The 26,281-nt window shown below is 58.5% G+C and overlaps 2 protein-coding genes across 12 annotated transcripts in view; one reads left to right on the top strand and one right to left on the bottom strand.

Annotated features, from left to right (window-relative positions):
- The window catches only part of SLC6A6 (solute carrier family 6 member 6), a 75,721-nt gene extending 68,017 nt beyond the window's left edge, over positions 1–7,704 (top strand). For 4 of the 5 annotated variants that reach the window (XM_032458720.1, XM_032458719.1, XM_032458722.1 and 1 more), the window contains 2 exons: positions 912–1,083; positions 3,698–7,704. In XM_032458720.1, coding sequence (XP_032314611.1) covers positions 912–1,083; positions 3,698–3,939 — 414 coding nt within the window. In that variant the 3' untranslated portion in view covers positions 3,940–7,704. The remainder of the gene's footprint in view (positions 1–911; positions 1,084–3,697) is intronic. The other variant, XM_032458725.1, reaches the window with a different exon arrangement.
- Positions 7,705–11,152: 3,448 nt separating this feature from the next.
- GRIP2 (glutamate receptor interacting protein 2) overlaps positions 11,153–26,281 on the bottom strand; it is an 84,604-nt gene continuing 69,475 nt past the window's right edge. For 5 of the 7 annotated variants that reach the window (XM_032458711.1, XM_032458714.1, XM_032458716.1 and 2 more), the window contains 10 exons: positions 25,909–25,975; positions 25,666–25,811; positions 24,683–24,827; positions 22,528–22,667; positions 21,796–21,975; positions 20,609–20,780; positions 18,849–18,954; positions 15,363–15,506; positions 14,496–14,642; positions 11,153–13,625 (listed from right to left, as the gene is read on the bottom strand). In XM_032458711.1, the coding sequence (XP_032314602.1) occupies positions 13,467–13,625; positions 14,496–14,642; positions 15,363–15,506; positions 18,849–18,954; positions 20,609–20,780; positions 21,796–21,975; positions 22,528–22,667; positions 24,683–24,827; positions 25,666–25,811; positions 25,909–25,975 (1,406 nt within the window). In that variant the 3' untranslated portion in view covers positions 11,153–13,466. Of the gene's footprint in view, positions 13,626–14,495; positions 14,643–14,855; positions 14,905–15,362; positions 15,507–18,848; positions 19,249–20,608; positions 20,781–21,795; positions 21,976–22,527; positions 22,668–24,682; positions 24,828–25,665; positions 25,812–25,908; positions 25,976–26,281 lie in introns of those variants that run through there. The other 2 variants (XR_004312197.1, XM_032458717.1) reach the window with 2 other exon arrangements.

The raw sequence follows: 26,281 nt of genomic DNA, 5'->3' as shown, positions 1-26,281 counted from the left end.
AGGGACAGAAACAAGAGCGCCAGGCATACAGTGGGCGCCTAACAAAGGGTACCTGCAGCCTCAAGCCCTCCCTTCCCCCCGTCACCAGTTCTGACTCAGAGAAATTTGTCTTCCCTTCAAACCAGGGCGATTAGATCATGAAGTGTAAGTCACTTGCACGCTGGGGAGCAACCCCAGGCAGTCCTGGGTTCTGCACGAGGGGCTGTGGTTCCAGCCAGTCGCAGAGCCCAGGCCCTCCAGCCCCACGGTGCTCCTCCTGGAATGAGAGCGGGCTCTGGGGTCGTGGCTGAGCCCGCCCTGCCCCGCCATTCCTGGATGAGCATGAGCGGCCTGGCCTGGGTGTGGTGGCTTGGGGCAGACACACGCTGCCCTGGGGCCTGGGGGGTGGGGGGGGGGTGGGGCGGCAGTGGGGGAGGGGCAGGGGCTTTCACGCGTGTGACTGCCATTTACTGTGCACCTGCTGTGTGCCCGAGCTGCACCAGGTGTTGGGGGAGGGTTGGGGAGCCCAGCGCTGAGGAACTAGTTGTAACCACACGCTTCCTGGGAAGGAAAGTGAGGGTGCCTGACTGAGTCTGGGTGGAGCGAGTCAGGAAGGGCCCTTAGGACTGAGGAGAAGGTGAGGGAAGCGAGGTCCGGTCAGAAGAAGGGCCAGGAGCCGAGGAGGAGCCAGGCGGAGTTGGAGGCAGCCGGAGGGCGGCCGTGGGGGGAAGGGTCGGGGCCGGGAGAGGGGAACTGCCCGCCGGCGTGGCGTTGGCCTCCCTCCTGAAGGAGCCGCGGCCGGGTTCTGAGCAGGGAGGCCGCCTGGTCAGACCTGCCCTGGGGGAGGCCCCCGCAGCAGAGGGGGCGGGTGGGAGCCTCTAGGGGGGCCGCCCTGGTCCCAGAAGCCCCCTGACCGCCCCCCCTCTCCACAGGGGTGCTTCATCTTCTCTCTCGTCAAGTATGTGCCCCTGACCTACAACAAAGTCTACGTGTACCCGACCTGGGCCATCGGGCTGGGCTGGGGCCTGGCCCTGTCGTCCATCGTGTGCATCCCCTTGGTCATGCTTGTCCGCCTCTGCCAGACGGAAGGGCCAGTTCCTCGTGGTGAGCACGCGGGGCCCGGGCGGGACTGGGACAGGCGCGGTGCTGACCTCGGGCAGGTTACTTGTCCTCTCTGGGCCCTAGGCCCCTCCCCTGCCTGTGGAGGGCTGCAGACGGGGCAGGAGGGTGTGAGGACAGAAAATGGGGACAGAGGACAGTTCCCGTGGGAGAGGGCTCTTTGCAGACCCCGGGGCTGGGCCCAAGGAGGAACCTGCCCCGCAGAGACGGTGTGGTGTGAGGACCGGGCAAAGGGGACTTGAGCAGCCGTCACACGTTCGGGGCTGGGGGCCAGGAAGCTGGAGAGGGGGCAGCAGCTTTGGATGCTGAGCTGAGAGCCCAGCTTCACCCCAGGAGCAGTGGGGGCCATGTTCTGAAGCAACGAGACAGGACAGGGAGCCCGGGAGGAAGGCTGAGGCTCCCGCCGACCCCGGAGCCAGAGCTGGGGCCCCGTCCCTCAGAAGCCACCTCTGCGCCCGCCAGTCACCTCCCCTGCGCTCCCCTCCCCGCCATCCTCTCTGAGAGCCCACCGGCAACACTGGAGATTCCAGGCCCTGGGAAAAGCCGGAGCTCTTTCCAAGAAATCCTTTTCTTAGAATCTCCCTTAACCTTTGGGCTTGGGCTGGCTCCAAGACGGCACTGTTTTGTTCTGGGCTGTTTTTATTGTTATTCTCTTAAAATTCTGGAGCCAGGATGTCCTGGGGCCCTGGCTCCCTTTTGGGCTGGGCCAGTTTCCTCATGGGCAGTGGGATGGCCTGGAGGGGGTGGCAGCAAGGGAGGGAGGGGAAGCTGGGCAGAGAGGGGCCAGACCAGCCTTCCTGAGACAGCGGAAGGAGGCAGGGGTGTGCCAGGGAGGAAACCATGAGGCCGGGGTCCGTCTGAGCCGGGACGGCCCATGGGGTGTTCCTGTAGCACCAGACAGCGTTGCGTTTTCCCAGAGGACACAGGGGAGGACCCCAGGATTCAGCCAGAATGAAATACTGGATCTGGGTCAGACGCAGCCCCTCCCCAGGAATTTCCAGACTGTCCCTACCACCCAGAAACTAAAGGGTTAATTGAGGACACCCCAGAGGCTGTTGGATGTCTGTCCCGTGCGGGTCAGTGCCTGGTGCCTGTTACCTATTTCAACTGTGGAGGGAGGGGGACACCCAGTAGGTCACGGACTTGTGTCCCTCCAAAGTCTAACTTTAAAATACCGTTCCCTCCCAAGGTTAGAGGTTTGGGCAGAGTGGGGTTGGCGAGGGGAAAGCAGGAGGGTGAGGATTCGACTCCACCCCGAATCCACATCCGGTTTCGCCCACAAAACTGACAACCAAAGCGCCCTCCTCTGAAGGCAGCTGGCCGCCATCCGTCTGTCTTCGCTGTGTGCCGCTCGACTTCCCACCTGCACAGGTTGCCAAGGGGTCCTCCCAGCCACGAACTTCCCTCTGAGCTCTGTCCTGGGAGGATTCCGGTTGTGTCTGCATCTCCCGTATACACGGGACCCCAGGTGGCTGCCAGGTGGCATTTGCCTCATGTCTGTCTTTGGGGCGCACACCCGCTGTACAGGTGTCCAAGAGGCAAAGCGATGAACGGGGAGCAGGGCCCGCCCCTCGGGCCGGCGTCCCACCCCCACCCTGTGCCTGGCGCCTGCAGCCCGGTTCCTCCAGGGCGCGGGCAGCCCACCCAGGTCGGGGGTCCGGCAGGGGCGCTGGGGAGGGCGCTCACTGGCTGCAGCAGGCAGGGCTGCTCTCAGCTCTGGGCCCGCGTTAGCCAGACGTGGGTCTGGGCTCGCCTGACCTGGCAGTCTGTAAAGAGCAGATGGAAATCTGGATTTTCGGATGAAACATTGTAGCTTTTAACAAGCAGAAAAATTGTTCTAAACCTAAGCTGAATGTCAATGCCTAGCTAGAGGGTTTCTTGGTGCCAGCTGCTTCCTGTGAAGCCTCTGACTGGACTCCAGGCAGGAGGTGGGCTGGGAGGCAAGAGCCCTGAGTTCAGGTCCCAGGTGTACTGGTGGTTTTCTGGGTGCCCTGGGGCGGAATGGGGCCCTTTCCCTCACTGATTCTGTGATCAGGCAGCCTGGGGAGGACAGACTTGCCCCTGCCCAGAATGGCCCAGCCTCTGGCCCCTCTGCCAGGAGGGGCAGCGCAGACACAGGCAGTGGTCTCCAGTCCCCCGGGGGGAGACGGGGGGACCCTCTGCAAGGAGGCAGGACATGCAGCTGTGGGGAGACAGAGGAGCTTCTCTGCAGGGAACATAGGAGCCGTGGGAGGCTCAAGAGGGTTATCCAGCCTCGGGCACCCAAATTGCAGAAACTCGGCTGCTTTGCCAGTGAGAGAAGTGGGGGGCAGGAGTCACGAGGAGGCATGTTTCAGCTCCGGGGAGAAAGTCTGAGTTTGAGGGTGTGAGCCTCCTGTTCTGAGGTGTATTGGCAGGGGCTGGCCAGGGAGACTGCGGCCGGGGACTCTGCCCTCACTCAGGGTCTGGAGGGACTTCAGAGCACCGTTCATCTCCTCTGCCTGCCAGGGGATGACACGGGAGGTCCCGAGAGGGTAGTACTTTGGTGGCCACACAGCACACTGGCAGGACTCCAGTCCGCGCTGACTCTCTTCCCCGTGCCGTCCCCTTCCTCCTGCAGAGATTCAAGTACCTGCTGACCCCGAGGGAACCCAACCGCTGGGCCGTGGAGAGCGAGGGGGCCATGCCCTACAGCTCCCGCATGTCCGTCAGCAGCTCTCTCAGGAAACCGACCCACATCATAGCGGAGACCATGATGTGAGCGCTCTCCGCCGACGGCTGCGCTCCTGCTGTTTACTAACATTAGATTCTCATAGGACCAGGTTTACAGAGCTTTATATTTGCACTAGGATTTTTTTTTAATTGTCACAGAAAATGTTTGTGTATGTGTGTGTGTGTGTGTGTGTGCGCGCGCGCGTGCGATGTCGCGTGTATGTGTATTTTGTTTTGATTCCGGGATATTTTATACAAAAAGAAAACCCACGGGCAGCTGTCCGGGGCGAGGCAGAGCTTTCATACGGAATTAGATGTATTTTATGGGAACTTGGTAAATTTTTCTTCGTATTTTTTTTAAACCTACAACTGTGTATACACTTAGAGAGTGTCATACACTTTACCACTTGAATCGATCTTGCCAGCAATAGATCTCATTTTCAAAAGCAGTTCTTCGGTGCTTGTGTCACTGGCAGAAAGTTCTGCCCTCAGAGCCACAGGGTGGCATTTTCCTGGGACAGCAGAGCCATTTTAAAAGTGCAGTACCTTACAAACCTGGTTCACGGGGAGCAAACAGCCGGGGGAGGGCCCCACTAGCTGGCCGGACCCCGATGGGGCTGGAGGAAGGAGGCTGTCAGGAGGTGCGTTACATTTGTCTAGCCGAGGAGAGAGAGGCGAGAATAATACAGCAGCCGCCAGGCAAAGGGACTGGCCCGAAGCCCGCAGACGAGGCCTTACCGCGGAAGTCCGAGTGTGAGGCCAGGGGAAAGCATTGCATCAGGGGCAGAGGCCCTTTCATTCTGAGAAGGAGGGTGGACAGATGGTCAGACCCGTTCATTGTGACGGAGCGGCGTCTGCTGGGGCAGCCCGGGTGGAGAGCGGAGGCTGGCCTGGCGCGAGCAGGGGTCTCAGGCCCCAGATCTCACACAGGTGGATCTGTTGCATTTGAACAGGGTCCTGTCAGCTTCTGGTCAGCCCCAGCTGCCACCTCTCGAAGCTGACGTAGGAAGCGTGATGTATTTGGTGAGGGACAGGGGGTGGGTGAGCACGTGGACCAAAGGATGTGGGCCGAGCACTCGGAGCCCAGAGTTGGGGAGGGGCTTTACTTTCCTCATGTCCCCACCCTCAGCTCTGTCCTCGTCTCCCAGGGGCCGAGAAACTCCTGAGCTCTGGTTGAGGAGCCCAGCCCAGGGCCACCCTCGCTCCTGGGAGGGAGAGCCCGGGATGACCTCTGATGCTCCCAGACGCTCCTCCCGGTCCTGGCACAGTAACCTGGGAGATGATGGAGCTCTTCCTCCGCCAGAGCTGGGGTCCGGGGTGCCCTGTGTGGGGACCGAGGGCAGGAGGGGAGTCAGGATCGTTCAGGAGCAGGCACCCCAGAGCGGGCTTGCCCGAGAGCCTTATGTCGAGCAGCGCAGCTCTCTGAACCAGGAGAAGGGGGTACTCCACCTTTAAAATCCCGGGGACGGGCACACCTCCGCCCCAGCCCACATCTGGACCTAAACTGTGCCATTCAAGCAGGAACTTCCAAGTTCAGGGCCCAAAGTGAACAGAAACATTGTCACGCACAACAGCAGTGACTCCCTCTGGGGTGCGGAGAGCGCGGCCCCGCTCTGCGTTCAGAGCAGGGGCTCCCTGAGCCCGGGAAGCCCCTCCCTAAAGCCGGGCCAGGCCGGGCGGGGAGGACCCTCCCGTGTCCCGCCCCCCCCCCCGGGGGGGGGCAGGGGCAATGCTGAACCTCTTGTCGTGGGTAAGCAGTCACCGTCCGCTGTCTCCCAAACACATACTCTGCCAAACAACACCCAGTCCTATTCCAAACAGCTAGCAAGTGTGTGCTCCTGTTTGACTGTGTATTTATGGTCACCACTGTGTCTGACTTGATTCAATTGTTTTTGTTTTTGTTTTTCCTAATTTTACCGAGTAGCAATGTGACCTGTTTGCCTTTGTCTTATGGAACTTTACTAAACTAACCACTGTCGGTAACTGGGGACAGGTGACGTGCGGGGGCGAGAGGGGCTGGGACCCCGGGGTGAAAGGCCACAGCGATTGGGGTTGGTAGGCAAATTGCAACATTCTGGAAATGGCCTGAGAAAGGCCTCTTCTTACAAGATTCCCAGACCAAATTCTAGACCAAAGACACATGCAGACCAAGTCCCCAGGCCCCGCCTGGGAGACGGTCAACTGCGTTCCCCAAGCCCGATCCTCGCCAGCTTCCCGGGGTGCCTGTCTCCAGCTGCGACCCTCCCGTCCGATCCCCGAGCTTGCGTGTGTCCGCAGATCTCGGCTCTATGTGTGTGTACGGTGATGCATGACTTTTTGTCTCCACATAAAGGAAGTTTGTCATTGGAGCTCACCACCCTGGTCCGCCTGACCCTGGGCAGTCCTCCGCCCACTCTGCCTGGGGTGGGTTGGAAATTCTGATGTTCACAGCCATATCTGGAAGGAACGCAAGGGAGATGTTTAAAGGATGTTTGTAGGACGCAGCAGTTGGCCAGGGCCCCAGGATAAATCCCACCCAGAGGATGCTCCGTCGAGCTGGGCCTGGCCCATGTTAGCCCTGCGGTGGAGCCGCACGATCTGGGATGGAGAGGTTTCCAGGGCCCCCAGTCAGCGCCCTCAATGTCCAATGGGCCTGTTCTCCCTGAAGACCAAAGACGAGCCTTTATGGAAAAGGACATGCTCCATCCCCAGCCTTCAGGGACGAGGTGAGCAGCAGCCCCTCCCTCTGGCCGTCCTCCGGAGCCAGCTGGCCCCCAGGCTGTGGCTCAGTGGGACAGGCGACTGGCCTCCGCAGGACAGGCAGGGCCATTTCCCCAGCCCCCTACCCAGCAGCTCTCCGGGAGCCAGGCATTGAGACCCCTGTTGCTGCCCAAGGCAGCCAGCTGGTGTTCAGGGGGCCGAGCCCCTCAGGCAGGAAGTGGCCTCCCTCTCCGGACCGCTGGTCCCTCCTTCTCACCCCAGATCCCCTGCAGACAGTGAAGCACACGGGGAGAGGGAGCCCCCCTCAGCCTAGCCCCCAGGGGATCAGGACCCAGCCAGCATCTCCCAGTGTCACCCCTCCGGATGGGGCAGTGCCCTGGGCAGCCGGTGCCGAGGCAGGCACACCTCCCTGCCCCTCACACCTCAGACACAGGCCACGAGAAAGCTTGTCAAGGTGGCCAGAGGTCCCATCCGGCCCTCAGACCCAAGGTCAGGTGGCCCCGGGCTGGGCTGTCCACGTGGGTGCTGCCAGTATCGCAGCGCAGGGACCCAGTGAGCACAAAGCCACATAGCCCGGACGTCAAAACGTGGGGACGCCAGGGGCACTTCTCCCCGCCGCCCCCCCAGTGCCTGGCGTTCCGATGCAGCCAGGTTTCACTAGGAAGCTGTGTTCCGTTGTCTTCTGGGTGTCACTACAGACGTGTTCTGCCATGTTCCCTGAGGGACTGGAGCATCTTGTTATATATTTGGCTTCAAACTGGGACGTTGGCTTCTTTTTTTTTTCTTTTACCCAATTAATTTCCGAACCCCTAGCAACTGTGACTGTATTTAGCACAAGAGAAAGCTGAGAACGTGGGTCTTGCCTCCTTCCAGAAATATGTCTGGCTCATCAGGACATTTTTTTAAAACTGCAGAATATTTTTAAGATATTTTAAACTTTTGTAAAAATAAGAAATCAACCAACAAGAGACTCTTCTGAGGAGGAGCATTTGTATTTGAGTAAGATCCTTGGTGTGTAATTCAGTCTTGCAGGATACAAGCTTTTGTGTATAAATGTTTTCTGATCTGAATCCCTGCATTTTGCAGGGTTTTTCTTTTCCTCTTTGGCTTTTTAGATAATATGTATATCGATATTTTAAATTCATCTTTGCTTTTTTTTTAGAGGAGTTTGTAATCACCTTATAACATGAAAATAAACGTTTCCTTTTTAAGATCCAAAACGCGTGGGTTCTGATCTGATGCAGCTGTTTCTCTTTAGGTCTGGCCAGCACTTTGCAGTTTACAAAGGGCTTTCAGTCCTGCCCCAGGACGCTCCTCCAAGGGGGGCGTTACTCCCGAGGTTGGAGACACGGGATCACGGAGGGGGCTGGCTTGCCTTGGGGCGCGCAGGTCCCTGGAAGATTCCGGAGTCGCACCCAGGTGCACAGACTCCCTGGCTAGCTCTGCTGCTTCTGCCCGTGCGCCCCGCTGCCCCTGGGCGAGCTCAGATCAGGCACCTGAGCCTCCCCTGGAGTAAAGCGCCGCCCTTCCGGGGCGGGGACGATTGGAGGCGGAGCTCCGCGCGCACCAGGTGCCGCCGCTTACTCCCGCCCAAACCCGGGAGTTCGGAGGCTGCTGGGAGGCGGCGAGTGGCCTGCCCTGGAGAGATGATGCCACGGACACCGAGACCTCAGAGAGGAGGCCAGTTAGGACCCACAGGTCAGTGGTTGCTTAGACGAGGCTGGCCTGGGGCGTCAGGAGCCCAGCCCGCTGTTACAGATGGGGAACCCGGGGCCAGGAGAGGGGCCTGGCCTCCCTGGGGCCGCAGAGCGGGTCCACGCTTGGGCAGGCTCCCTCTCCACTGACCCACCTTTGTGAGTGGGCGAGGTCGGGGGCTTGTGGGGTCCTTTCCCCAACCTCCTGGACCAAAAAATTCCTTCCCAGTAACTCATACGTAGGCAATGCTCGGGGAACTCTGCCCCCGACTCTGTCCACCTCCCTCCCTCCCTCCCTCCCTGAGTGTCCTGACCACCTGGCGGTGTTCATGTCCTGGTTCCATCCCTCTCTGCTGTGTAGTTTCCTTAACCTCCCTGCCCCCTTCCCTGCTCTCATGTCAGGACAACAGCCGTCTCCCAAGGCTGCTGGGAGGCTCTAGGGAATGTTTCTGGCAAGCACTCAGGACAGTGCAGCCAGGCCGTGGGACCCCTGCGGCCTCTCCCTCTTGCTGAGCCCGCCCACACCTCTCTCCGCAGTCCGTCCCTACCCAGTAGCAGGGAGAGCAGCAGTGCCCTGTGCACGACTGGTCCCTCTTCCCTGGCCCCGCCCCTGCCTGCACCCTCCCAAGACAGGGTGCCCCCTCCATCCTGCACAGCTGCTGGGAAGGGACTCTTCCTCTGCCCACACAGAGCTGCGGTCCCCGCCGGTGAGGCCAGCACTGCCCTCTGCGCTGATCCTGCCCTGCAGGCCCTGCAGAGACCCAGGGGCATCGCTGGGCCCCCACCCAGACTAAAGGGACTCCGTACAGCGGGCCCCACTCACCTGCCTCAGTGGCGTCCCCTGCACACAGAATAGAACCCAGTCCCCACCACTGGGCCCTGCGCCCTCCAACCCCACGCCCCTTCTAGGCCTCCTTTCTCTTCTCAAGCCCCCCAAGCTCCGTCCACCTCAGGGCCTTTGCACGTGCTGTGCCTGCTGCCTGGGACACTTCCTTCAGGTCTCCACAGGCTCCTCCCGTCCTTCACGTCTCAGCACAAACGTCACCTTCCCGACCCCTGACCTAAAGGCCCTCATCACTCTGCCCCATGACTCTCCCGTCCTCTCCGCTGCACTCTACCTCCTGGAGTGACTCCTTAGGATTCCCTCAAGGGTTCAGTCTTCCACAGGGATGCAAGCCCCTGTAGACAGGACCTCATCTGTCTTGTTCATGCTGTTTTCCTGGGGGCACAGGGGTGCACAGTGCACTGCACTTTATGAATGGATGAATTGATGAATTAATCAAAAGCAGGCGAGCTGTGACATGATCCAAACAGAAGCTGACTCTTGCCAGCCTGTGACTTTGATGGACTTATTTAATTGAAGTGTAGTTGGTTTACAGTGTTGTGTTAACTTCAGGTGTGCAGCAGAGTGTCTCAGTTACACATTCTTTTTCAGACTCTTTTCCATTACACGTTATAACAAGGTATTGAATACAGTTCCCCTGTGCTGCACAGGAGGACTTTGTTGCCTATTTTATACATAGTAGCTTGTGTCTGCTAATCCCAAACTCCTAACTTATCCCTCCCCACCTTTCCCCTCTGGTAACCATAAGTTTATGTTCTGTATCTGTGAGTCTGCTTGTTTTGTAAGTAAGTTCGTTTGTATCACACTGTTAGATTCCATGTGCAAGTGAGAGCATATGGTGTTTGTGTGACTTCTCTGTGCGACTGACTTCACTGTGTATGGTCATCTCCAGCTCCATCCATGTTGCTGCAAACGGTGTTACTTCATTCCTTTTTATGGCTGAGTAGTATTCCACTGTATAAGTATACCCCAGCTTCTTTATCCAGGCATCTGTCGATGGACATTTAGGTTGCCTCCATGTCTCGGCTACTGTACATAGTGCTGCTGTGAACACTGGGGTGCAGGTGTCTTCTGAGTTAGAGTTCCCTCCAGATATATGCCCAGGAGTGGGATTGCTGGATCATATGGCAAGTCTAGTTTTAGTTTTCTGAAGAATCTCCATCCTGTTTTCCATAATGGCTGCACCAGACTACATTCCCACCAGCAGTGTAGGAGGGTCCCCTTTCCCCACGCCCTCTCCAGCATCTATTGTTCGTGGACTTTTGAACATTGGCCATTCTGACTGGTGTGAGACGATGCCTCATTGTAGTTTTATTTGCATTTCCCTGGTAATTAGTGGTGTTGAGCATCTTTTCGTGTGCCTGTTGGCCGTGTGTGTGTCTTCTTCAGAGAAGTGTCTGTTTAGGTCTGCTGCTCAGCTTTGATCGAGGTGCTTGTCTTGATACTGGGCTGTTTATATGTTCTGGAAATTAAGCCCTTGTCAGTAACATGACTGGCAAACATCTTACCCCAGTCCACAGGGGTTGTCTTTTCACTTCGCTAATGGTTTTCGTTGCTGTGTCAAAGCTTATACATTTGATTAGGTCCCGTTTGTTCATTTTTGCTCTTATTTCTACGGCCCTGGGAGGAAATACTACTGTAATTTATGTCAGAATGCTTTGCCTGTCCCCTCTTCCTGTCCTGTGTTGAAGTCTTTAAGCATTTTGAGTTCATTTCTGTGTCTGTGTGAGGGGGCGCTCTGCACGCGGCCGTCCAGCTTTCCCAGCACCACGTGCGCAAGAGACTGTCTTTACTCCACTGTATGTTCTTGCCTCTTTTGTCAAAGCCTGACTGACCGTAAGTCCGTGGGTTTGTCTCTGGGCTCTCAGTTCTGCCCCACTGACCGCGTGCCTGCCTCTGTGCCGGTGCCGCGCTGGCGTGGTTGCTGCAGCCCTGTGGTGGTGTCTGAAGTCTGGGAGCGCTAGGCCTCCAGCCTCGCTCTTTCCCTCGGGGTGGCTTTGGCGATTCTGGGTCTTTTGCGGGTCCGTGTAACTTTAGTTATTTGCTCTCGTGTGGAAAGCACGGGTACTCTGATAGGGCTCACCGGCCTCTGGTATTTTTTAAAAAGCAGACGCTCTACTCCAGGTGCATTTAAATAATTTTATTTTTAAAAAGTCGTCCCCACAGCACCCCACCCCCAGTTCCCAAGTCACCGCAGCCCCTGGTGGGTCAGATTTAGCCATGGGCCCCACGCAGGCCCAGCTGGCCTTAACCTGCCGCCCCTGGGCGAGTTGTGCTTCCCGAGAGCCCTAAGAAAACCCCGTGTAGAAAAATACTTTACAAGGAATATGCTCGAATCTCAGCCAGAGAAAAATACAGCTTTTAGGGGGTGGCAGGAGCATGTCGCAGGGGCTGTACCCAAAATGCATAGGCAGGCAGGACACTCACTGGGGACAGGCGTCATCGGGAGATGTCAGTTCTGGGGTGAGCAAGCCCCAGGAGAAGCCAGAAGGACTATTGCATATGAGAAGGCCGGCGCAGGGCCACCCGCGGGCCTGGCTGCATACGTCTGGGGGAAGTGGCAGAGGGAGGGGGAGCTCGGGTCGGGGTCAAGACGCGTCTTCCCTCGCCTGCAGTCGCCAAGAGGCCCTGGGAGAGTGTCCCGTCTAGCCCTGTCCCTTGATAGAGGCCCAGAGAGGCTGGCCACTGGCTGAGGGTCACACAGCTGAGGCTGCAGTGGCCATGTCTCTGCTGTTGCCCCCTCCGCAAGCTCAGGGCTCTTGGTTTTCGCTCGGTGCCCCTGGGACGGGGGCCCAAGCTGTTTCACCTTGGGGCAGACGTTGACACAGGAATCTGAGCTGGCAGAGGCACTGGGCGGCCCAGCCATAGCGCTCTTCCCTCCGGGGAGGGCAAGGAGGGCCAAGGTGGGAGGAAGCTGGGGCCAGGGGGCAGGCCCTCAGGGGAGAGCGTGGGCAGGGGAGATGGTTCCACCCTGAGAGGGAGGCCGGCCCCTGCCCGGAGACTGACTGTCCACCTTGATTGTCCGGAGGGGTCAGACCGGACGGGTTCACACGGCAACCGCGCAGCACCCTGGGGTGAAGAGGACAGACCTCATCTCCCCACCCAGTCCCTTGAGTGGAAGTGCATTTTTCAGGGCTCCCGGGGTCACAGGGGTGGAGGAGGAGGCAGGAGGGAGTGGGTGCCCCCCTCTTTTCCTGAGACCCTGTTAAGAGCTGAGCGGGGGCAAAGCAAGTCCCCAGACCTGGCTGAATCCCGCCTGTCCACCCCTATCCCAGCGCCCACAGCCCGGACCACCAGATGGAGGCACCCTGTCCTAAATGAGGGCTGCTGGTGCTTCCAGACTGCCAGTGGGAACAAACGCCCCTGAACGACCACTAATGACTCTGTCGCCCCTGGGCGTGAGAGAGAACGGGCGGGCATTGCTCCAGCCTCTCTCCCTGCCTGTCTGTCTGCCCCCACGTCCCTGCTTCTCTCTCCTGCACCGATTCGGATAGTGGAGAGGGGCGGTACCATCTAGTATCAGTCCTGTTTCCACGGTTTTCCCATCTTCACTGTAACGGCAGGTGAACGGAAACCCCTGGGTCTTTTGTCCCAGAAGGACCCCCTCCCACCTGGAGGGCCTGGGCTGAGAGGCAGGTATCCATGTGGGTCAGTGACCACGCGTCCTACAAAAGAGGCAGGTGGGGCTGACAGCCCAAAACTGTCCCCGAGCTTGCCCTGTCAGCCCAGAGCCATGGTCTCCAATCAGAGAGGCAAAAATGAAAGAACCCCGCCAAGGGCCACTCCTGGGATCCCAGACACCCCAGCTTAGAGCCTCCAAAGTGGGGGCGCTGGCGAGCCCCGAACACCAGAGTCCTGGAGAAGGGAAGGGCCTGGGCTCCTACCTGAGCAGCAGCCTTCCTGGAGGGAGGCTGTCCAGCTGAAGGAGCCTCCAGCCTCACCCTAAAGGCTCCCCCATGGGGATGCTGACCACCCCAGCCCGTGTGACAGATTGCCGGGACGCCGCGGCCCACGGCTGCATGGGCGTATCAGCTCCCACTTGCTCACCTCCCGAAACAGGGAGCTCACGCCTCCCTGGCAGCTCATTCCAGCCCCATGGCTCTGCTGGGAGAAAGCGCTCCCTGCACTGGGCTGAGCTTGCCCCGCACCAGACACTCTTCCGAGGAGGCTGTGCCCCAGACCCTCCTCCTTCCCGCCCCAAGCAGCCTGTGTGGACCCCTGCGGGCAGGGCCCCTCTGATGGAGAAAGACCTAGATGTCACTCCAGCTGGACCTGGCAGCCCGTTACCACAGAACTGGAGAACGATGTCCTGTCCCCGGCTCAGCATCTGCCAGACGGACAGACGGACGAGTGGCTGGCCACCTCTCCAGCCCAGCTACAGGTCTGGGAGCCAGGATCTCCCCAGGCGGCCCCTTGGGTGTCCAGACCACGTGCTGACTTCAGAGCATCCGGGGGCCGCTGGGGCCTGGCGCTCGGGGGGCCCGGCTGCCCTGGGCCAGCGGGTTGCGGCTGATGACCAGCTCCAGGACGTCCCCCGCCTCAGCCAGGAGCGGCACCGTCAGGCAGCAGTCCAGGTCCCGCGTGCGCACGTGGTTGACCTGCAGGCACAGCCAAGGGAACGGCGGCGGCAGCTCAGCCCTGGGGCTCCTGACATGCGGGTCCCGCCCAGCCCAGACCCCGGGGCCTCTGCAAGGCCCCCACACAGGCAGGCACCATCATAATGCCTTCCCGCCTTCCGTGCGCCCTCCCCCCAACACCTGCCCCTCTCCGTCCTCAAACGGAACCAGCAGACCACATGCCCAGCCTCCTGCCTCCAAGGTGGCAACTCTGCCTTGTTTCTATTAAACATGGACCTTCTGTTTCAAGCAAGGGGTGCTGGGTTTTCAATCCTGATTGAGATGATAAGTTTCCTTTTAAAATAAATTTAACTTGAAAGAAACTTCAATTCAGAGAAAACACGTATCAGTAAACTTAGCACAAATCAGGCAGAAGTCACACCGAGGGACCCAGAGTAGCCGGGGCCTGGGGCAGGCAGGGCCAGGGCCGCCCCGCAGCCCCCAGCTGCCCCAGCTTCCCCGCTGCCCTGCGGGCGGTGGGGTCGCGGGGCTCGGTTCTGGCCAACGGGCTGTGAAGGGGACGGGCAGGAGAAAGCCCTCGGTGATTTTCCAGTCCCCTTTCCCCGGCCGTGGAGGCTGAGGCAATTACAAGAGGGTGGAGCCCCCGCCCGCCAGCCCCGGTGGAGAAGGCCCGTGCCGGCCTGGGGTGTAAGCGGCACATAAACGTGCCCGTGGATTCAGCCCCTGAGGCTTGGGGTTGTTATTGCAGCGTAACTTAGCCTAACCTGGCAACACCACTGTGCTGTCACTCCCTGCTCGCAGACGAGGAGACCGGCTCAGAGAGGGCAGGCGACCCGCCAAAAGCCGCTCCGCCAGCGCAGGAGTGGGGCTTTCTCCCCAGCCCAGCGTTACCTGGAGGACCCTGTCGAAGGGCCGGAGGCCCCCACGCTGGGCGGGCCCGTCGGGGCGCACCGTGTGGACGTAGACGCCCTTCTCCAGGAGGCCGTCTGAGACGCTGAAACCGAAGTCACTCCGTACGGGGTCCTTGTGCAGCGTCACCTGGGAGCCGAAGGGGGAAAAGGTCCCTGAAGCTCTGCCCTATGGGCCCAGCCCCCCGCAGTCGCCCGAGTCCCTTGGTCTGGCACCCGAGGCCGCCGGCCCCGGCCCGCGCCCGCCGACCTCCCCCACGAGCTGGGCGCCCTGCCCCGAGCCTCTGCCCTGGGGCGCCCCCCGCCCCCCCGCAGACCCTCAGCCCGCAGCACTCAGTCTCACCGGAGGCCACGGGAAGCCAGTTCCTTTCTGTCCTTCTCCAGTCTTCCCCCTGCCACCCAGGAGGACGTCTCCAAGAGGCAGCCATGGGGTCTCCCCACCCTCTTAACTTCCCACCTCCCCATCCACCAAGCTGCTGGCTTCAGGCTCAGCGCCTTCCGAGGGCTACTGGGCGAGACATCTTTTCTCCCCGATGTATTTTGTTTTCTTAGGTAGTAACCTATGGCAAAGATTCTGGCTTCTCGTTTAAGGTAGTGAGATATATACATATATATATGCACATACACATGTATTATAAGCCTTTATATTACACACACACACACAATAACTAAAGTGGGGAAAAGTCTACTTACTTGAAGTAGACTCAACCTAGCACAAAGTCTACTTGAAGTAGACTCAACCTAGCACAAAATCTGTGTCTTACGACGGCGGAGAACAAAGCCTGGAGGGGCGGGCGGCCCGCCCGGAGCCACGGTGAGCCCTCGCGGCAGCGCCCACCCCGGCACCCACCTTGTGCGTCTCCAAGGGCGGCGGCAGCAGCAGCTCCTGCGTGTCTCCGGGGGCAGCTCGTACCTGCCGGCTCCTCCTCCAGGGCCGGTGGCCAGGCCTGCCCTCGGGGGCCACGCTCTGCACGGTGCCCGTCATGATGGATGCCTAGGGGGACACGGCCCTCCACTCAGATGTTTCTCGCTGTCTGGGGGCCGCCATCTACGGAGACCGACTACATGCCAGCCTTCCCAGTCACAGTGGTGTCCCTGCCCTCCTGGGGCTGTCAGCCCACTAATGGGTTCGGGGAGCGAGGGTGAGAGGCCACTGATCAATCACACTATGAATCAGAATAGTAATCACTGTTCTAAGCACGTCACACCCAGAACTCATTTTATGCTCTACAGTATTTTGAGACAGGCAAACACCATTCCCCTCCCCCAATTTTACAGATGAGGAAACTGAGGCTTCAAGAGATTAAGATGTGAACTGAGCGTCTGACTCCAGCGTTGAGGGTCTTAAGTACTCTGCTAATGTGCTAATTGCAAAAATAAAGAAGATGAAATGACACGTGGCAGTAAGTGTCACAGGCCAGGTACACAGAAGGTGAGAGGCTAGGATGGAGGATCTAGTCAGTGTGAGGGGCCAGGGAAGCTTTCTGAGCTGAGACCTGAAAGATGAGCAGGAAGGGGGTCGGGAGGAGAGTCCCCAGCAGGCAGAAGGAATAGCGTGAGCAATACCCTGGTGACGGGCAGGTGTGGACAGGTGCCCCGCACCTGGAGAGGGTGCACAGGACAGGGCTGGGGGGCGGGGGCAGAGGGTGGGCCCTACAGCACCCTGGGGACCACAGTAGGAAACAACTTTATCCCAAGAGCCCAGGGAGACTCTGAAGGGTTTTAGCAGAGGTGGGGGTGACAGGACCAGGTTTGTGGATTTAGAAGCATCTTCCAGCTGCTGGATGGAGAACGGACTGCAGAGGCGGGAAGGGAAGCCGGGAGGGAGACCCATTCAGGACCATGTAGCTGTTCAAGCAAAAGGTGACTGTGGTCTGGACAGGGATGGAGACAGTTGGGAAGGAGAGAGGGGTGGAGTTAGGACATGTCTCAGAGGTGAACCATCAGGCGTGATGAGGGAAGGGTGGGCAGAGTGATCAGTTCTGTGCTCTGTGCTGAGAGCAGCAAGTTTGTGGTCCTGAGGGAAAGGCATTCACATTCAGACTGGGAAACCCACAGATGGGAATGGAGGGTTGGTGGGATGGGAGGATATACATCTTACCTGTAATATTATACAAAATCTGGTGTTATACAGAATCTGCCTTCCACAAATCGTGTAGTAGAAACACCAAGCTGGCAAATTAATGTGAAAAACTGGTCTGGAACCGGTCAAGTTCAAAAGCCCCAGCAAAGACGTGTGAGGAATTACCTCAGAAATGCTTCAACAATGCTGGGTACCTGTGGGATGCCTACAAGTCTAACCACTGCTGAAATAAAAAGTCTACCTGCCTATAGACATAACAGGTGAATTCACACCCAGGGAACGAGACAAATACAGAACTCAAAAGAAACTTTTAAAAACAAGTCTGTTTAAAATGTGCAGAAAAATAAGAAAATGAAGAGAAAATATTAAGAAAACAGACAATAAAGATTTGAAAAATAAAAAGAAATTACAGAAATACAAGATGTAGAAATGAAATACAGCATCTAGGAAATGGGTTGAGCAGTAGAATAAATACGGCCACGGAGAGAATTAGTGAACTGGAAGACAGATGAAGGAAAGCAAATAGAACACAGCGCAGAGAAAATGTGAAAGGAAAGTTGAGAGACACGGTTGACAGAAGGGGGCATGGATGTCCTAACAGCAGTACCAGAAGGAGGTGGTAAAGGAGAGGCAACATTTAAGGTATAATGACTAGGAGTTTCCCATCACAGAAGGAAAAAAAGAGTGCTCAGACTGGAAAAAAAGAAAAAAACCCAGACTGAGTCTTTAGTAAGACAAATAAAAACAAACTCACAACGAGACACATCACAGTAAAAGAGCCAGCTGTCACAGATAAATTCTCAAAGCCACGCGGAAGAAAAGGAGCAACAATGAGCAGCAATTGTTGCCAGAAGACAATCGAGTAACATCTTCAAGGCCTGAGCAGGCCTGAGCTTCATACTCAACAATCATTCAAAAGCTGGGGTGAAGTAAAGGCATTTTTCAGGACACGAAGCCTAAAAGAATTTACCACCTAAAGACTCTGACTGAAAGAACGCCGTAAGGGATGAACTTGGAAGGAAGAGAGCGAAATGCAAGAAGCAACGGTGAGCAAAACAACGGGTCCAACATGCTGATAGAGCTAAGTAAGTGTTGACTAAAATTCCACATTAACTAAGATGTCTTAACAACCCCAAAGAATTAATATCAAATTGGACACATTTTCACAACCCAATATAAAGCGGTTTTTAAAATATGGATTAAAAAATAAATAAAACCAAAAAATACACAGTTCAAAACCAGAAAGCCCACTTCTGAATAATTAAAGGATTTAAGTAAAAATCACAATTGAAATTTTAAAAATAGCTGGAATTGAATAGACTGTAAAGGTAGGTACCCCGAACTAACACGTGTGGGACGTGGCCCAGCCTGCGCTTGCCGGTATTCGTGCATTTAAATGCACTGTGCTAGAAAACGAGAAAGCTGGAGAATCAGGGAGCTGAGGAGCCGGGAGAAGCATCAGGACTTCAACACAAAGCAAGCAGAAAGAAGGCAATATCAAAGCTGAACACGAAAACGAGTAAGATGGAAACATGAGATAATTAACAAAACCCAAACCTGGTTCTCTGAGGAGTCTAGTAACTGGCAAGACTGAGAGACAGGAAAAAAATAAAAATAAAAAGAGCCCAGTCAACAATTTTAGGATGAAAATGGGGCAAAAGCATGAAGAAGCAGAAGTGTAAACTGCTGCTCTCAGAGTCTGAAGGACCTTCAGAAGTGACCCAGCGACAGCCTCCCCAGGCGCCCCAGGCGGCCTGCTCCGTCACCGGCAGTGCTGACCTCACACAAAGGCCGCGTTCACCTCTCGGCTCCTCTGGTCCCTCGTCCCCAGGGTTGACATCCACACTTCCACTGGGCGTGCTCACAACCACATCCACGTATTGCACTCGCATGCACAGACACCACAACCGCCCCGTGCACCCGAGTGTGCACTCCCACATGTTCTGACAGCACACACAGCTTTTGTGCATATATAGAGCAAGCTCACATGCACACACGTATGCTCCCCGTGCACACACAACGATGCCAAACATGCTCACACGTGCACAGACCCCGGCGTGTCACACCACAGCGCGCTCAGGCACACTCGCACACGTGTCCATGCAGGCTGTGCGCGTGTGAAGGCTCCTTTACGTGGAGGTGCCAGGTGAACGCACGCGTGCGTGTTACACGTGAGCAGCATCCCATCAAGGCGCTCGCCCCCCGGGGCACACCCAGCAGCGTGCCCTGCGGGCCTGAGGGCGGGGGCCGTACCTCCAGCTCCCTCAGCAGCTCTGACTGACCACAAGACTCCAGGTCTTCGAGGGCCTCCCCGAACGTGTGCCAGAAGCCCTCCTCGCGGGCGGGGCCGGGGGCTGGGCTGTAACGTAGGAACCAGAGAGCATCAACTCCTGGCAGGCGGGTGGACGGGCAGGCGGGCTGGGGCCTGAGGAGTCTTCGGGGCCCCGGGGCCCTGCGTTGGGCTCAAGGGGCCACAGGGTGGGCGGGCAGGCAGGCAGGCAGGCAGGCATCCTCGGTGGCAGTGCTGGGGCCCCGGGGTAGTGGTTGGTGATACGGAATGGGGGGAAGACGCAGTTAGGGGCAACCAGGACTGTCGGTGGCCAGTTAGAACAGGGGCAGATGAGACGGGGTGGAGAGCGGTGACAAAGGACGCCTGGGAAGAGAGAGACAGAGACACAGACGGACAGACAGACAGAGAGGAGATCTATGGTGTACCCCCAGAGGCCAGCCCCCTGGCCCCACCCAGACACATGGCATCGCAGGACAGTGACAGGGACAGAGCTGGAGCCAGCAAGGACACAGATGGATGGAGAGGATGGAGTGCTGGGGCTGGGGAAGGGGCCGAGCCCCCCTACACCTCCCACTGCAGGATGCCTGGCCCCTTATCAGCACTAAAATCAGGTCTCCTTAGAACAGTAACAAGCCTCATTTCCACACTTGACAGAGTCTGCCAGGCCCTGGCCGTTACGAAGTGTGCTGTGGTGTGCAGAACAGTTTCTCTCTTACAAAGGCACACGGGCAGCCTCTCCTTGGGAGCCGCAGGGACAATGATGCCAAAGAGTTGCCTCCTTCCCTTCCCATTTCAGAGGCAAGAAGACTGAGGCTGACGGACATTCGCTCCATTCAAGTCAATTCTACAGACGTTCTGAGCCAGGCCCTCTGCTGGGCCCAGGACCGTGACAGTGAATAAGGCGTGTGCCCTGTTCTTAAGGAGCTGAGGGTCGCTCACAGAGTAAGTGTGAGCACCAACTGGCTGCTGGGCTGAGCGAGGGGGGCCGCGGAGAAGACACGACAGCCAGGTGATCAACCAGGCAGACCCAAGGTGGCCAGTGCCACCAGGAGGCTCACGGGAGCAGCCGTGGGTACCAGCGGAGGGAGGAAGGGTGCTTTCTGCCTGAGTAAGTCAGGGAAGCCTCCCAGAGGCAGGGCAGCTTCAGCTGGGCCTAAAGGATGCATGGGCGTTGGCCAGGAGAGGGGAGGGAACAGCCTTCTAGGCAGAAGGAACTGCCTGACCAACAGCACAGATGGGAGCGGGCGGCGCGGGCCGCACGAGGAACAGCACTTCTCCCTGGGGCCTGCTCTCCGCCCAGGTCGGCCGAGTCCTTCGAAGCCGACACTACAAAACCCACCACATCCACAGCCCAGGGCTGGCGCTCGTGACCATGAACTGAGGCCGCCGCACTCTGGGCTGCGTCCGCAGGGCCGGGGTTCCAGTTCTCAGTCTGCTGCTGCTCTTCTGAGGACAGCACATCACCAGGCGGGGGAAGGGACACCGGGCCGCTGCCCACCTGCACACCTTTGCCCCCGCTGAGCCCGCCCCCAGCACAGCCTCCCCGTCTCGGCGCCCCCAGATGCGGGCTCAAGGCTTCCTCTCCTCTCCTAGGAGGTGCCCCCCCGGGGGCCAGACAAGACCCACCCACGGCCCCCACTGCTTTGGCGCAGGGACCCGCTACCCCCGCCATCCCAGCAGGGAGAGCTAGCCGTCTCCCCTTCGGGGCGCTCCCACCACAGACCTCGCTGGCGGCTCCCAGTCCTCCTCCTCCTCCTCGGGGAAGCTCTCATCAGTGGGGGCTGGGGTACAGCTTGTCCTCCGGGGCTCAGCGGGTGGGGGACTGCTTCTCAGCCGGCTGGGCCGCCACTCCTGGGGGGTCACTCCCCGGGTGGCTGCCTGAGGAGTGTAGCAACCTGTCAGGTGGAGAGAAGGCCGCCCATGTCCTCTCTGTGCCCTTAGCGTGCCATCTTCCTGCCCCATCTCCAGCCATGCTGGGCGGCCCCGGAGAGGTCTTTGCCCTCTCTGGGCCTGCCTGACTACCCAGAGTCCCCTAAGGGCCCCTGCCAGCTGGGTCCCCACCCCAGAACCCCTGGATCTCCTGATCATCAGCAGAAAGAGTTCATGCCGGGTGCTGGGACCCTATGACAGCTCCACAGGGTTTGGCTGGGCCAACCCCTGCCTGAGAGGGAGGTCCACCATTCTGACCACCCCCACCCCCACCAAGGTGGGCTCTGCAGGTCCTGCCCCGGGTGGGTGAGCTGAGAGATGCTGACCAGTGCCGGAGACTAGGGAGCCAAGACTCAGAGCGGACAGGTACCTGGTGAGGGAGGACCAGAGCTGAGGGCCAGCTGAGGCCCCCAGAGGCCTCACTTCACTATGAGCTGGGTCTTGGGGAGCCCTTGTGGTTCTGGGTTACAGAGGCCAGAAGGCCAACCACTAGATTCAGATGCCCTGAGGCCTCCCATGGGTCTCAACGTGCATGGGCAGGAGAGCTTGTGTCTTGGGAGTGCCCTAGGGGTGTCCAGCCAAGCAGGTCTAGTAAAATGGGGTGGACAGGGGCTTTCTGCCTTCTCGTCTTCAGTGGGACGCAGAGCACTGAGCACTGGCCGTGTGCCGGGCTCTGGGCAGGGAATGGAGGAGGCAGCAGAAGGAAGACCAGCTTGGGCCCGAGCCTGGTGGGGGGCAGCTGAACGGGTGATGCCCTGGGTGCCAGTCAAAGCCCAGAAGGCCTGCGGTCTGCACTCTGAGGAGCGAGGGGCCCCCAGAATGGCTCCCAGGGCCCATTTGGGTCTGCTTTCAGGAAGCATGTCCCTACAGGATGGAGCAGGCAGGAGAGGAGCAAAGGAGGGGGGGGGGAGGCAGTGGGAACAGCCCCTACAGAGGCCCAGAGAGGACACAGTGTTCATCCAAGGCCCAAGGTGTTATTACCTGGGCCCCCAAAGCCACCCTCCGTGGCTGAGCTGCCCCAGGACTCCACGGCGCTGTCCACACTGGGCACGGCGGGCGCGGCCCGGGGTGCCAGCAGGCCTCCTTTCAGCGCCTCTGGCGGGTCCTCATCCACATCACTGGCTTCACTGAGGCTGCCCGATTTGTGGGCTGGGAGAGGGCCTGGGAGGAAAGGGGGCTGTCACGGCCACTGGCTTCTGACCTCGGAGACTCAGACACTCCACAAGCCTCAGTCCCCACTTGGGTCTGGCTTGGGGAGTTACAGGCCCCGAGCCCCCAACTGGGCAATCTGACGTGCAAGGTGGGAGGCAGGCTAACAGGCAAACCCATTTCACAGACAGGAAAACCGAGGCTCAGGGAGGCTGCACAACGTGTCCAAGGTCACGTGGTGAGCAACATTACAGCCCAGATTAGAAGGAAGCCTCTAAAGCGCAGGCTCGGTCCACTTCCTACCAAAGCATGGGGGACAAATTCAGGGGAAACTGAGGAATGTATGGTTATGCTGGCAGGCAGGTGGTGAGGAAGAGCCCAGGGTGCCCCACACCAGCTGTGTGACCTCAGGGCCCCTCACCCGGAGCCCGGGCTCCTCCCTGTCCCAGGCACCCTCCCACTTCCACACAGCAAGGGAGACTTCTGGGAGGCTGGGCACACAAAGCCTGGCACAGAGGCTCAGGGGCATCCCCCTCCCCGAGCGGGCTGGGTGGCGGGGCTCACGGTCTAACTGCTTCTTGATCTTCAGGGTGACAGTCTCGCCAGCCACCTGCAGGAGGTGGATGGCCTCACTCAGTGGCCGGCCCTTGAGGCTAACACTGTTGATGGCCAGGATACGGTCCCCAACGTGGATAGCGCCAGTCCTGGGGAGGGGGCACAGGGTAGAGAGGGTGAGAGTTAGATACTCAGGGCCTTGAAGTGGGGGTCTGCCCTCAGAGAACTCAGGAGCCCCAAAGCACAAACCTAGGTGACCCTAGTTAAACCCACCTGGGGGAGAAAAGAAGTGAGTGTGATTGTGGGTTGCATTAATAGAGGTACAAGCCTAGCATGTGGGAGGGGATTTTCCTGCTCAACTCTGAAGTGAGGTTCTAGAACCAGTGTCCAGCATGAGTTTTGAGGATGGTCTGAATCCCGCATACTAGCTGCCAAATACTAGCTATGTGGTCTTAAGTCAGTTTCATAACTTCCCTGAGTCTCAGTTCTTTCATCTGAGGGATGGGTATAGCTCAGTGGTAGAGCACATGCTTAGCATGCACGAGGTCCTGGGTTCCATCCCCTGCACCTCCATTAAAAAGAAAAAAAATTTTTAAAGTTCTTTAATCTGTAAAGTAAGAGTGATAATACTTATTTTATCAAATTACAATGGAAGGGTAGATGGGTGGAATGAATTCATGCTTCCCTCCAGCTGAAATCCGTAGGTAGCCTTTCCCTCTCCCTGGGCCTCACTTTCCCCACCTGAGAATGAGCAAAATCCCCAGGGGTCCAGGTGACTTCACAAAGGGGTTTGGGGGCTGACAGGCCAGGCAGCAGCTTTGCAGTCGCCCCGTGGTTCTCTGCCTGGATGCTGTTAGAATTACCTAAGGAGCTTTTTAAAATTGCAGACACCTGGCCCCTCCCCCTGGCCAATTAAATAGTACCTCTGGGAGCCGGGCCAGGGAAGGGGATTCTGAGAAGCAGCCCGGCCCGAGGGCGAGGGCGAGGGCGAGGGTGGGGAGACGTTGCAGCAGGCGCTGGCCTGGGAGGGGGAGGAGGAGGCAGAGGACTGGGGTGGGGACTTCACCCCAAGTGGGAGCTCACGGAGGGTCGTGCCCCCTTGACACCCAGAACTGCCCGGCAAGCTCCCCGAGGGCCTTCAGTAAAATACTGAAGACATAATATGAAAAGAATGTAAAATATTTTGCTAATAATTTTTATATTGATTACATGTTGAAATAAATATACACTTAAGATTTTTTAATGTCTTTTTTACTTTTCTAATGTGGCTACTAAAAAGTTTATAAATAAATATGTGGCCCCCATTGTAGTGTAGCTGGACAGGGCAGACTGAGATCAGCCAGGCGAAGGCAGGGGGTTGTCTGTTGTGGGCTGGCACACAGGAGGACCCAGAAAATGCGGGAGTCGATGAAGACCTTTGAGGTCAGAATAGTTCACACTGGCCTCTGCAGTCTGCCGGGCATCCAGCAGGGGGCGCTCCAGGAGTGCAGACACCAGCTGGTCGATGTCCTGCAGAGCCTCAGCCCCAGAATCCCTCCCCTCCTCCAGCCCCACCCCACCCTGGTGTGGTCCCCCCAGTGCTGTGTCCTCCTCCGGGGGCCCATCCTGCCTGCCAGGCCAGGCCCCCCTTTACAGGCAGCTCATTTCTGGGCCCAGAGCTCACTGCAAAGCTGCCCGGAGAAAGCTCCCCTCACCCACACGAGGTGGCCTCCCTGCGACCCCCGTGGGGCCAGTTCCACTTCTGGGCCCAGATCCACCTGCTTCCCCTCTAATCTGGACAGCCTGGGACACCCCTCTCCTCACAGCTCTCCCAGCTGCCATTTTTGGGGACACTTTCTAGGGGAGAGGACAGCAGGGGGCCCCCAATGCCTCAGGAGATGCTCCAGGCTGTGCTGGGACCCAGGACCGGGGCGATGCCTGGACTATGAGGCACCAGCAGGTGCTCCAGAAAGGCCCACAGTGATGACTTTCCGGAAACAGCGGGATCACCAGGCAGGAGAGCAGAGGGATGAGCACACACTCGTCCGGCACCGACCTGAGCCGGCAGGTCGGCCAGGGGCTGGCCCGCCTCTGAGGAACTGAGGCTCGGAGAGGGCAGGGACAGGCCGGGACCAGCTGGGCTGATCCCAAAGCACAGCTCCCGCCCCCGAGGGTCCCCGCTCACCTCTCAGCCAGACCACGCTTGGTGAGGCCCGAGATGACAATGGGGTCAAACGGCTCCTCTGTGCCCGAGATGGTGATGCCCAGGGGGCCCCCGTAGCGCTTCAGCTCCACCGTGTAGCTGATGGCACCTGTGGTCTCCTGCTCGTCTGCAAGGGGGGACGCTTCAGGGCCGGGGGTGGGGGGATGGCACGGCGCCGGGCCAGGAATGGGCACTGCCAGCCCTTGCCAGGCTCTGGGGCACTTACTCATCACACTCACCCGTTCCCTCAGCCACTAATCCACCTGCCCCTCAGCCATCAGTTCATCCGTTCCCTCAGTCATTAGTCTACCCGTTCCCTCATGCCAGACTGTATACGGCACCATCTGAGGCCATCTTCCGCCTCCAGAAATACTTTCTTCCCCCCAAACACCATTTTAAAAAAGAAAGAAAAGAAACGTGGGACCAACATTTTTAAAATAACGATTTCAGAGACCTCACAAAATAACGATAAAGATGATAATAATAATATCAATGATAAAAAGAGAGCAGATTTCCAGTTTTCCTTTAAAAAAACATAAGTCTGCACACAAGTGGCCCTCCTTCCTAGGGCAGGAGTTGGCGGCTGCCCCTCAAATACAAGGTTCTCTCCAGTTGCCGCAGCCCTCACCCCTCCCTTCCGCCTACCCAACCCATATTTTTAAAATGTCTTCTGTCCAGTTCACTCACTTCCGTCCCCTCTGCTTATTCACAGCCACCCCTGCAGTGGGGCTCCCCCCCGCACTCACCCCCCGCCATCTGCCCGCAGCTGCTTTGTGTGGGACCTGGACCATCCAGGTAGAATCTCAAACTCCTGCCGACCTCACAAGGGCCCTTGGAGAAGCCCAGCCCCGCAGCAGCGAGAAGCCTGCCGTGCGCTCACCCTGGGTGGCACCCACCACCGTCCCTCCTTGGGGAGCCCGCTGGGTGGAGGGTGGCCTCAGGAGGCAGCGGGCCAGGGCTCTTACCAGAGTTGTCCTCATCCTTCCGAATCTTCAGCTTCACCAGGTCCTCGCACTGCCGCAGGATTTGCACGGCGTCCTCCATGGGACAGTTGTCCAGGCGGATATTGTCAATGGCCAGCAACTTATCACCTGGCTCAAGGGTGCCGGTCCTGCAGGAGACAGGTGGGGACGGGAAGGAGCCCAGTGCACGCTGGCACCAGAGCCACCCCCACCAGCCATGCCCCACCCTGCCCAGGACACCCCTACCTGTGCGCCACACTGCCTTTCTTGATGTCGGAGATGATCAAGGGCTCGCCTCGCTTCCTGCTAGCCGCTGGGGGGAAAGAGGCCACGAGTCCCACCTGTGGTCTCTCAGCCTCAGGGGCCCCGGGGTTGGGCACGGACTCGAAGCCACACGCCCCATTCCCACTGCTCCCTGGCTGGGTGGCCACGAGCCAGTCAGCTCCCCTCTCGGTGCCTGTGTCCCCTCTGCCATGGGGGTGGTGCTGCAGAGTTCAGGGACGTCAGAGACGAGATGAAGCGGGCGCGCACCCGCCAAGGATCCCGGCGCGCACAGGGCGCTCGGTCCCCATCAGCCCCCTTCCCCCCCTGCTCAGCCCAGCCCCCAGCAAACGGAGCT

The sequence above is a fragment of the Camelus ferus genome, chromosome 17 (assembly GCF_009834535.1).
Source record: "Camelus ferus isolate YT-003-E chromosome 17, BCGSAC_Cfer_1.0, whole genome shotgun sequence".
NCBI classification, from domain to species: domain Eukaryota; kingdom Metazoa; phylum Chordata; class Mammalia; order Artiodactyla; family Camelidae; genus Camelus; species Camelus ferus.
The sequence above is the reverse complement of the archived record's forward strand: the minus strand, read 5'-3'. Positions and strand labels throughout refer to the sequence as shown.